Source organism: Oryx dammah, unplaced genomic scaffold, assembly GCF_014754425.2.
Source record: "Oryx dammah isolate SB20612 unplaced genomic scaffold, SCBI_Odam_1.1 HiC_scaffold_26, whole genome shotgun sequence".
In the NCBI taxonomy this organism is placed as follows: domain Eukaryota; kingdom Metazoa; phylum Chordata; class Mammalia; order Artiodactyla; family Bovidae; genus Oryx; species Oryx dammah.
The window spans coordinates 10,170,875-10,182,648 of NW_024070210.1; the positions used below are offsets into that span (position 1 = coordinate 10,170,875).

Genomic DNA, 11,774 nt, shown 5'->3' on the forward strand with positions numbered 1-11,774 from the left:
TCAGGGTATACGCAGAAGAGTGGGATGCTGGGTCATGTGGTGGTTTTATTCCTAATTTTTTAAGGCATTCCGTTAGTTTTAATAAGACATTATGATCACCTTTTCCTATTTGTTTTCTATTTTTAAATAAATGAGATATTTCATACTCTAAAAACTAACCATTGGTGATAATTGGAATAAATAATTCAGGATTTGATTGATAAGATTTCATTTCTCTATCGAATCATCCACACAGAGTCCATGGATCACATAAAGTTTGATGCGTGATCTTGAAAAATATGACCGTGCAAGTAAAATGTGTTATTTTTTTAAAAAATCAAAGACACTCACCATCCTGTCACTTTTGTTTGAAGGTGCTCTTCTTTTTAACTAACCACTCGCCTAGGGACAAGTACAGAGAAGAGCTGGAAGTAACTGCTTCTATTTAAATGTGCAGAAAAAGTCAGTCTTAGCGTTTAGTCTTTCTTTACCGTGTCTCATGGAATTCTTACCTATGAATTTGGTATTCTTTGACAATATTCAGGGAATGAGAGAAGTTAGCTTGTTAAATGAGATTTTTGCAACTCACACCATCCCATTCTACCATTTATCTGAAGGCAGAGCACTCTCATCTGGGCCAAAGTTAGTAATAATTTGTTTCCCCCTTTACAAAAATACATCTAAGACAGGGAAAGAGAGGATTGAGAAACCCCTAACACCCCTTAGGAAACTTTTGAGTATGTCCACCCCAGTATAAAAATCTCTACTCCAGACAGAAATCAGAAATTCCTTACGCTGACTGGTTTATAAGTAGGAAAAATTAACTTGAGACCTACAGGTCACCCCGGAAGTCTCCAAGTTAACAGTGTTATGCACAAACATTATATATAACTGTGTCCAGCAAGGGGGATGTCAGGTCAGGGACATACAGGTTACCTTTTAAATTTTTTCCATTAAATTCTTCAAAAGTAAGCAGTTAGATAATTAAAAGAAATTTTACCTAATTAAAAGCTTGAGTCTTTCTTTCAGTAAGGGAAATTTTAAAATGAAACTTGAAAGGTAAAATAAACTTTCCGAACATGTAAATAGTAATTATTTTTACTTTAACAAGAAATGAGTCTTGGCTTATTACCTCTGTTACAGGATATTCACCTTGCAAAGCGTTTTTATGACATGGCAGCCGAAGCCAGCCCAGATGCACAAGTACCAGTCTTCCTAGCACTCTGCAAGCTGGGCGTTGTCTATTTCTTGCAGTACATACGGGAAACAAATGTAAGTGGTCCACTACTCTTCTAATTAAAATACACATGCTGTAACCTCAACCCACAGGTTTGGTTTTGCTCAGTCCCTTCTTCCTGGATAAAGGGACCACATCAGGTGAGGGATGAGGGTGCCGCAGAGCATTTACAGTTGCCAGGTGGCGTGTGACAGTGTTCCCAGTGCTAAAGGGCGTCCCAGTCCCAAGTGGCGCAGCAGTGAAGAACCCGCCTGCCGATGCAGGAGAAGCAAGAGACGCGGGTTCGAACCTTGGGTCGGGAAGATCCCTTGGGATAGGAAGTGGCAAGCCGCACCAGTATTCTTGCCTGGGACATCCATGGACAGAGGAGCCTGGCGGGCTACAGTCCATGGGGTCGCAAAGAGTCAGACACGACTGAGCAACTGTGCATGTGTGTATGCCCATTGCTAGTGCATTTTTCATTGGTGCAGATGTTTTCTGGTTAGGGAAATCTGAGACTAACCCATGACAACTTGAAATAGTAGTTAACTAAATTCAAAAGCATTTACTCAGATGACTGCCTAGCAGTGACTCAGACCAACCACTTAAAAAGAGAACTTAAAACATGGGAAGAAGTAGAACCTGAGAGCCTGCCCAGGCTGTTGTACTTCAGATTCTTCTGCTAGTGAAACAGGTTAAAAACAGCACCGGGAGTGTTTGCTAAAAATACCTAGAATTATTTAAATGTGCTCAATGGTAGATCCTTGCTAGGAGGTGGGTGGGTTACCCATTCTCTTCACAGCTGCCAGCTTAGTTTCCAACACAGTGCTCTAGGGTTCTCCCGTTGTCTGTTTTGCTTACAGTACCCGTCACCCCTCATAACGGATTCACTAGTGCAGCATTTAACTCTGAAAGTCCTGAAAGGTGTGCAGAAAGAAGGGCTGCTTAACTTTAATTCACTCCAGGCCAGAAAGGGATGGTGTCAGCCTTTAGCTGGCATCTTTCAGGACGAGTTGACGCACCCTCTCACCGTTGGATTCCAGAAGGGACTTCATTCGGTGTTGACATATGTAGATCGAGGCCTTGCTGCTTCAGCATCCAGAAGACGAAATTCGTTTTGCAACCCTAGCCGACGCACCAAGGTTCTCGGCGTATAGGGCTCCTGAGGGCTGAAGGTGCTGGCGTCTGTCCTGTCCTCTGCTTATACACTCGTAATCAATGTATGATTGTTTGGTAGCATGAGCCAGGGTACACTGTGCGCTCTGCTATCAGTAACTCAAAGCATCTTGGCTCCTTTCACTGAAAAGCTAACAGTGTGGCCACCGGCTCTTACTCTCTCCGGACTATTTCAGCTAAACTATGGCTTACATGTGTATTACATTATTATCCATATTTACCTAATTATCAGTATTGAGCACAATCTAGGATTTGGTTGTGTAATACTCCATAATAAATTATGTTTTACCCCAAGGTATAGGAAAACAATAAGATGCCCCATAATCTTACTATCTGGATATTCTCTCACCTTCCCTGCGAAAGGAGTAAGAAGTACTGATGGTAAGAAAGTCAAACAGTACGGAAAAACAGAGTCTCCTATTGTAGGTCCTACCCCAGGAAACTATTAGTTCCTTATAATTTTTTTCCAGAAAAAATTAGGTTCTATACCTACAAACGTATATTATGGGGACCTTTTAAATGTAGTTTTATTTAAACATAAAGGATTATGCCCCATATTTCCTTTCTTCTTGGTGGGTAAGTAGCAGTCAGAAAATACCAGGAATAACTTAAGCAACATTAAAATATGATATATAAAGAACATAATTTTAAAGTTCAGCTTTAGCAGTCAGTTATAGTTACTGCTGCTGCTGCTGCTAAGTCACTTCAGTTGTGTCCGACTCTGTGCAACCCCATAGACGGCAGCCTACCAGGCTCCCCCGTCCCTGGGACTCTCCAGGCAGGAACACTGGAGTGGGTTGCCATTTCCTTCTCCGGTGCATGAAAGTGAAAAGGGAAAGTGAAGTCGCTCAGTCGTATCCGACTCTTAGCGACCCCATGGACTGCAGCCCACCAGGCTCCTCCGCCCATGGGATTTTCCAGGCAAAACTGCTGGAGTCGGGTGCCATTGCCTTCTCCACAATTATAGTTAAATCCTAACTAAAAAGCATTATTTGTGCAGCTATTAAACGTATGAATCTAACTGTGATTCATATGAAACCTTTGAAACTAACACCTTCGGTTTCAGTACATGGACGACCGTAGTAAAATAGCCCTGCTGTCATTAGAGGAAGCGTTGTAGTAGCAAGTGAGTCATCACTGGAAACGGGTCATAGTTGTGCCTAGACACTGCTTCCCCAGCCCCGTCCTCCATCCTCCCCGGTGTTTGTTTCAGATATTTCCTGTGAAAAATGGTTGGAAGTTAGCGCGTTAAGTTACTGACGGGAAGGAGTCCCGTAAGATACTTGTTGATGTTCAGTCACTCAGTCGTGTCCCACTCCTTCCGATCCCGTGGACTGTAGCCGCCAGGCTCCTCTGACCATGGAATTCTCTAGGCAGGAATAGTGGAGTGGATTCCCGTTCCCTTCTCCAGGTGATCTTTCTGCCCCAGAGATCAAACCCGAGTACCTTTCATTTTCTCAGTTGAACTGATTGTTTTGTTTTGTCTAGTCCTTAATTTTATTAGATTGTTTGCTTTGTTAAAGTCTGGTGGGCTTAAATTTTTAGTTTTTTTCTTAACTGAAGAACAGTTGATGTGCAGTACCCTAGAGTTACAGGTATACAATACAGTGATTCGTCATTTTTATGGATTGCACTCCATGTACGGTTATTATTCATTAGTGGCTATATTCTCCATGTTGTAGCTTATGTTGTACATAACAGTCTGTGTCTCTTCATCCCGGACCTCTATATTGCCCCTCCCACTCCTCCTCCTCGCTGGTAACCAATACTTTGCTCTCTCTATCTGAGTCTGCTTCTTTTTTGTTATATTCACTAGTTTGTAAATTTTTCAGATACCACATATCAGTGATATCATACAGTATTTGTCTTTAGGTCCGACTTATCTCACTTAGCATAATGCCTTCCAAGTCCATCCATGTTGCTACAGATGGCAAAATTTCACTCTCTTTATGGCTGAGTGATAATATTCCATGGTGTATATGCCCCACATCTTCACTCACCAATTGATGGACCCTTAGGTTGCTTCCATATCTTGGCAATTATGAATTATGCTACTATGAACATCGGAGTGCATGTATCTTTCAGAATTAAGTGTTTTTGTTTTTTTCAGATAAATAGCCAACAGTGGAACTGCTGGGTCATATGGTAGTTTTTATAGTAAAATCTTTTTTCTAAAAAAGACATTGCAAAATATTACTAAAACCAGTTGTTTCAATAAATTCTGTATTTATCTCTTAATTTGTGAGGTAACTTTCCTAGCTTTACCTTTCAGTGATCATAACGATTTTTATATTATTCTCACTAAGATTCGAGACATATTCACCCAACTTGATATGGACCAGCTCTTGGGACCTGAGTGGGACCTTTACCTCATGACCATCATCGCGTTGCTGTTGGGAACAGTAATCGCCTACAGACAGCGGCAGCACCAGGACATGCCTGTCCCCAGGCCCCCGGGGCCACGGCCAGCCCCGCCGCAGCAGGAGGGGCCCCCAGAGCAGCCGCCGCCACAGTAACCCGCCGCGTTCCCCCAGTGGGTGACAGACAAAGAAAGGGTTTGCTGAGAACGCTTGCATTCGATGTAGGACTTTGGATCAGTGGTCGCCACCTCCTGGAAGAGGCACAAGGAAGCGTTGAATTCCTAAAGCTGCTTGGAATCTGATGCCTTTATTTTCAGGGATAAGTAACTCTTACCTAAACTAAGTTGAATGTCCGTTTCAGTGCCGTACGGAATAACAGCTCTCAGTGGCTTCCCCCGCCCCCCTTTTTTGACCCCAGAAACATTTGTGAGACGCTCACAGTGGTCATGTCCGCTGTGTCCAGCTATCTTTCTTGGGTCCCTTCGGTCACTTTAGTGTGCATAAGTTCTGTCAGCCGTCTTGAAGGTCTTATGCATTGACACTAGAACTGATCAATGAAAAAAGGAAAACCCAGTTAGTTGCGAATTTAACCTTAACATGTTTGAAAGTCTGAAAATAGAACTTGCCTTTTAAGTTAAGGAAAAAAAAAGTCCTCAAAGTGTTTCAGAACTGTGATAACCAAGGAACTTTGATCAGTCCATATGCAAGTATACATATTCAGCATATTCCTTTAAAAGGGAAGGTTGGGCGGTTTCTTATTATTGGTGATTGATTGTCATACTTTATACCATACTTCTCTCCTTCAAAGACTGAAAGGCCTTGTTAGAGTTTTATGTGAACTTCATTTCCTTGGAGTGGAGTATATAGAAAACTTTGTGAACTGACTCCTTGAGCTAACACATGAACTTGCCCCACCTACTCAGTGTAATTTGCTTGTTTGTTACAAGTATGCAGAGCCTTTATCTGGAGCCAGAGGCTGGACTGAATGGGAGAATTAGAAAGCAATATTGAAGGACTCTGGGTAGGGTACCAGGATCACAGACACTCTTTTCCCGCATTTGTTCCCAGGATTCATTTTATTAATACTTTGCATTTCTTACTGCAAAAGAACAGACCATCCTCCTGAATTCTTTAAATGTGAAATATCCTTGCCAGGCTATGGCAGACAGAAACTACCATTACAATACTAAAACTCTAGAGAGTCAGAGATGCATTAAAATCAGTGGTTGAAGAAAGCTACTAAAGCCTCTTTGTAGATAGATTTTTGTTTCTGCCGCTTAATGTAACGGGAGAAAAGCAACCACTTGTGTAGCTACCGTGTTTCACCACCATCCCACTGTTAACAGGAGGAAAAGCAAGGCTGTTACACTTCAGAACTGTCTGCTTAAGGAGTACAGAGAACAGCCACCACGGCACCAACAAAGAACACTGAGAACATCACATACACGAGTGAAAACCTTCAGCCAAACTCATGCTCCTTTTTATGGTTGGATGGCAGCGCTCGCCAGCCTGTATCCAATCTGAGACCCGCGTAGCGTCTGAGCAGGCTTTCTGCGCTTGCTGACCTCGGTCTGTTTTCTGTTAATCTTTATACTCTTTCTATAACCCCTCATGTGCCAGAAAACTTGAAGACTTCCTTACCTGTAGACTTGTAAAACTTTGGTTTTTGAAGTGGGGATTGTATTTAGAACTAGGTCTAATCAGTCCATAAGGAAGCTGAGGGCTCTAAATGTGAAGTTGTGTGCTTTTGTGTGTGTGTGTGTGTGTAGAGTATTACGAGAAACCTGGTGAGCAAACTTTCCTCCTGGATAGTTGCTTCTAAACCTGAAGAAGTGGTCACAGTGAGAACCGCATGTGTAAATGCAGATCTGGAAGGTAGGACATTTTACCCTCAGAAGTGTAGTGTCGCTTTGGGCAGCTCATGTAAATACTGAGACTTCTGTTCGCTCTTGTACATGAGAGATTTGCGTGCATTTGGTACAGGATGTTCATGTCTTCACCTCTGCCTCTTCTCCCCACCCTTCAAAATAAGTATGATCCACAGTCATGGCCCCTCTCCGTTTCAAAGAAACTGTTTCAGTTTATGTAAGTGTTTAACAACTAAACTCCCATGTTTTTCTGCCACCCACCTAATCTCTCCTTTAGCAGTATTCTTGCCTTTGTATCTTTCCTTCCCTCTTAGCAATTTGAAACAGACAGTTCTTCAACAGTGCTCTCTACCCCGAGGCAGACGGGAAAGGCCGGTCTTGTTCAGGTGATGACAGGCTTCCTGTTGGCGTGCCCCTTGCCCTTGTCCTTTTTACCCATCTTCCAAATCGGTCTTTTTCTGCTGGCCTTTATCCACCTCCTGTTTCACCCTGGCTCATTTGCTACTGGCAGTTTGAACGGTAAACCTAAAATAGCTTAGTTCCTGTGACTTCATTCAAAGACTTGTCTCGAAATCCTTGGCTCCCTTCCTCGGTCTGTATAAGGGACCTGATACCTAAACAAATAGGAACTGGGTTTCTCCTAAAATAACGCTCAATACTTAACCTAATCAAATGGCATCCATTTGAATACAATGACAGTAACTCAAGCTAGTTAATGTCAGTGACATTAAACCAACTCCAGGATTCAGGAGTTTTAATGTTAGGATTTAGAGTTAGCAGGTAGAGAGTGGCTCCACCTCTCCGCGGTAGCCCAGCTCTCCCCGTCCCTGTGAGAGGCTGTCTTCTGCCTTCTGAGGCAGCAACGGTAGGACTTTTAGTCAGCTCCCGTTCTCTTGTGCGTTTGGTCTGTTGGTTAGTCAGCCGTTCCAGAGTCTGGGGACTCTTTAGCTTTTTGTTTTCTGCTACGAAGGTAGCTTTTTGTTTTGTGCTACGAAGGTGGCATTGGTGTTTGGGGTTTGCTATTGTTCTTCTGTATTTTTTTTTCCCTTTTTGTTCTTGGAGCTTTTGTTTCTGTTTTCTAGGTAAGGCTTACCTTGTTTTTAGTTCTATTCAATGGCACAGATAAATAAATCAGAAGGTTTCTTTTTTTTCCAAAATGATATAGCACTTAAAGGAGATTAACTTGGGATCATTAATCCTAATACTCTTGAGGATGTGTTCCCCTTCTGCATATGCGGTTAATTTGTGAGAGTTTTACTGCTAAGCCATTGTATCTCTGTATCACTGGGAAGTTGTAGAAACTTCTGCCCATGATCTGTTGCTTTATTTAAGGAGCTGCTGTTGCCTCCAGGAAACTCAATTTTGTATGAGCTTTTGTTTTCTTTCCACTCCTTTCTTTGCTCCTCATGTTCTTCAAACCAGTGTTTTGGAAGTATGCATGCAAGCCTATAAATGAAGACCACGGGTCTTCATGTATGTAGCATGTGTATTGTAGTGTCTAGCTACATCTGCAAACACCTTATTCAGAGGTTTGGATTAACATTTCACATGCACATTTCAAAACAAAAGTGCTTCAGCTGTTAAACAGCCCCCTTACTTACCAAGAAAAGGAGCATGGGCTACATTTACCCTAATAACAGCTACTGTTTGTTTTAAAAGTGAATTTAATTAAATGTTATACAATATTATGACTACCACTGTGCAAGAAATAAAGCAAAAAGAACTTCTATTTTCGTGAAAGCATTTTTCATCAGTCATTGGTCTCAGATATAAGGGAAAATACAAACTTTCTGAATACAGTACCTGACTTTTAAATGTGTAGTTAAAAGAAGCTAAATTTCTCCTTCCACTTGGTATTTCAAGAAGATTGAAAATATTCCATGTAAAAATGATTTGCACAAGTGAAAATCCTGTGTGCATGAGAAGGATGTCTTGGTTATATGTAGAGTCATCTCACAGCACCAGTTTTCCTGTTTGGAATTATAAGATGACACAGTTCTCTTTGATTTAAAAGAAAAAAAATAACATTTGATACGATCAAGGTATAACCACTATTGATATTTAGGAGACATTTTAAAAGACCATAAACTGACATTGGAAAGAACACCATGGTAGACTTTTTGTAAATTTATTTTGTATTTAATTAAATTCAGTGTAAAGGCTGGTGAAGTGTAATATAATTGTGTAAACAAATCCTGTTAATAGAGAGATGTACAGATTCGTTTTGTACTGTATCTTGAAACTTGTGAAATAAAGATTCCACCTCTGGTTATCCCGTATGCTAATCATGTAGCCTGGCCAGGCACCACTCCACACAGACTTTTTTAAAAACCTGAATGATTCAATTTTTTAATGAACCTTTTGGATTTTCAAAAGCTTCTGGAAAAGCATTCATTAGGGGCGCTTTGAATCCATCTTAAACTTACTTTTAACTATTGAAATTAAGATTTCTGTAATTTGAGAATTATCCTCCAGAGTACAGAGAATATGCACTTGCCAAGAAGCATTTCCATGCTTAAATCACTGAGATCTTGGACCTGAGTTGGCCTGTGATAGTAAGCGTGATTCACTTTAATCCTGATTTTAGTAAAACTTAGCTAAAGTGTGTTTAGGCATTGCCTTTAGCAGAAGATTTTTACAGAGCTGCATGGCACCCTACTCCAGTACTCTTGCCTGGAAAATCCCAGGGATGGAGGAGCCTAGAAGGCTACAGTCCATGGGGTCACTAAGAGTTGGACTCGAGTGAGCGACTTCACTTTCACTTTGCACTTTCATGCATTGGAGAAGGAAATGGCAACCCACTCCAGTGTTCTTGCCTGGAGAATCCCAGGGACGGGGGAGCCTGGTGGGCTGCCATCTATGGAGTCGCAACAGAGTCGGACACGACTGAAGCGACTTAGCAGCAGCGGCAGCATACTGTACAACACAAAGAAATGTACATAGGATAAGTAAGATCTCAGTAAAGGGGGAACAAAGAAGAAAACACTATTAAATCAGGAGTGAACATTGTCCAGAGATGCATGTTAGAGCTGGGCTGCAGATACAGCCCTAATGTCCTCGCAGCCAGCTCAAAAGAAAGTGAGCTAAATTGTTCAGCTTAGAAGCAGCAGATCCTTTTAAAAAGTCTGGATGATACAAATTGTGGCAGATGAGAAGTTGCACCTCAGATTTTACTTCTGGGAAGACAGTCGGCTGATAACCTTGATGATCTTGACTAACTGACTGAAATCAAAGTCGTGAGGAAGTTGTACATCAACTGTAACTTCAGTACTGTGTTCATTCAACCTGGCTTTGGGTGTGATGCCTGTTTACCAGTTAACCCCTTTCTGACAAGTCATTAAAATGAGTCCTGGGGCTTCACTGGATGCAACTTGGTGAGAGACAGCCTCTCCCTTTTACTTGTATGACACTAATTTTGATTGGCCACACTAACCCTGAAATTTGCTTATACTGTGTCATGACGTATACATGAATATATGCAAGTAAGAAATTACAAATAGTTTCTGTAGTTGAAACTATGGAGGGGGAGGATTTTTTTACTTTCTGAATGTTTTGCAAATCACTTGAGTCAAGGGAAAAATAAAATGAGCTTTAGAGTTTACCAGTTCAAAAGGAGAGGTGCTTCCATGTTACAGGTCTTGTATATTTCTTCCAACGTCACTTCCACCACTGTTTAGAAAGCCATCGGGCTGAACAGCCTTATGGGATCTGAAAATTCTGCCAACCTTCTGATTTATTGTTAGAATTACATTTTGAGCAAAACTCTGGTTTTCCTAGTGGCCAGATGTTTTCCATCTGGATTAATTTATTCTAAACAGGACCTAGTTCTAATGCTAAATTATGTGTTAAATCCAATTTATAAAAATCCCACATGATTTTTTTTCTCATATAATTTGAGTAGAATGTGGTCAGTTAATTGACCCAAGAACATTCATCTAAATATTTTCAGGTTTTGCTCATTCCAATTTCCTTTTGCCTTCTCTCTACCACCTAATACAATTCTCTTATTTAGCCTCTCAGGATTGAAAAGAATTTCTCCTAAGCCTTACACTTATCAGATATGAGATTTAAGTATCCCAAACAAGGATTCTGACTTTGAAAAATAAAGTGGTTGTCGAGTTTTATGTGATTCAGGATTTAAATGGGAACAACAGAAACCACTGTTCCCGGAAACAGATTTATTTCAAGATTTTAAAGCACAGCTGTTGGTTTCAGAGCTTGTGCATCTGGGTTTCCCCATTCTTCACCCATGCCTTGCCTATATTTTTCCCCCCTTAAGAAAATTTGATTAGTTGAATTTTTTGTTGTTGTTCTAAATGAATTTTTTTTTTTAAACAAATAGAAACTAATGCTGATCGTGCAGGGGAGGGGGAGGTAGTAAAGGGAGCCCATCCAGTTGGTCTTGTGTCTCTTAGGTACTAGTACAGAATTTACTTGAATGTTTTCAGCCTCCACATTTGTTTTCTTTTGCATACCATTTAGACAATGTTCTTTGGTAGCATCGTGCACACTGCGTGGAAATTTACTGCCAGGACAGGTGAGAAGAGCACACTGTTTTCCCTGCAGTCCCTAATTTGACTCCAGATGAAGAAAATGCTGTAAATGGAACTGTCCACACCGGAGCTGTGAACAACAGCCTCTGTTATTTCAAGGGCAAAAAAAAAAGTACTTCAAGAAGCCTTAAATGTGTTCATTGGTATTTATATTTCATCACTCATTTAAGACTTAAAAGTAATCAAAACCGCATAGGCAATGTTTTTTGTCCTCAAGTTCACTAAACCAAAGAAGGAATCTCTTAGCTCTCTCCCAGCACAGTAGAGTAAGTTTAGGAACAGGTTAATACTGCTTAATCTGAAAGCAGGGAAATTGAAGAAAGGCCTGCGAACTGGGGTGAAAGGCCAACCTTAGCCACAGAAAGTCTGCACTGCACCCATTAGACCTATGTCACCAATGAAAGGGGCATTTTAGTCACGAGTCATTATCCAGTGGCTGAGTCACCATAATAAATGGGACAGACCCCCCACTCAACCTCCATGGCCTGTGGCTGGGCTCTCCCATTGACCCTCCTGAGTTGCCTGAGCCTTTCGTAGATTAGTGGTCAGTCCAGCCCCAACTGAATGGCCCTGATATGCAAAGGGAGAAAGGAAGGACACCCCAGCAAGCGAGAGGAGAGAT

At 41.3% G+C, this 11,774-nt stretch overlaps 1 protein-coding gene across 1 annotated transcript in view; it reads left to right on the forward strand.

Annotated features, from left to right (window-relative positions):
- SEL1L (SEL1L adaptor subunit of ERAD E3 ubiquitin ligase) overlaps positions 1 to 8,871 on the forward strand; it is a 60,516-nt gene extending 51,645 nt beyond the window's left edge. The window contains exons 20-21 of the mRNA XM_040225982.1: positions 1,123 to 1,251; positions 4,678 to 8,871. Of these exons, the coding sequence (XP_040081916.1) occupies positions 1,123 to 1,251; positions 4,678 to 4,887 (339 nt within the window). The 3' untranslated portion in view covers positions 4,888 to 8,871. The remainder of the gene's footprint in view (positions 1 to 1,122; positions 1,252 to 4,677) is intronic.
- Positions 8,872 to 11,774: the final 2,903 nt, after the last annotated feature.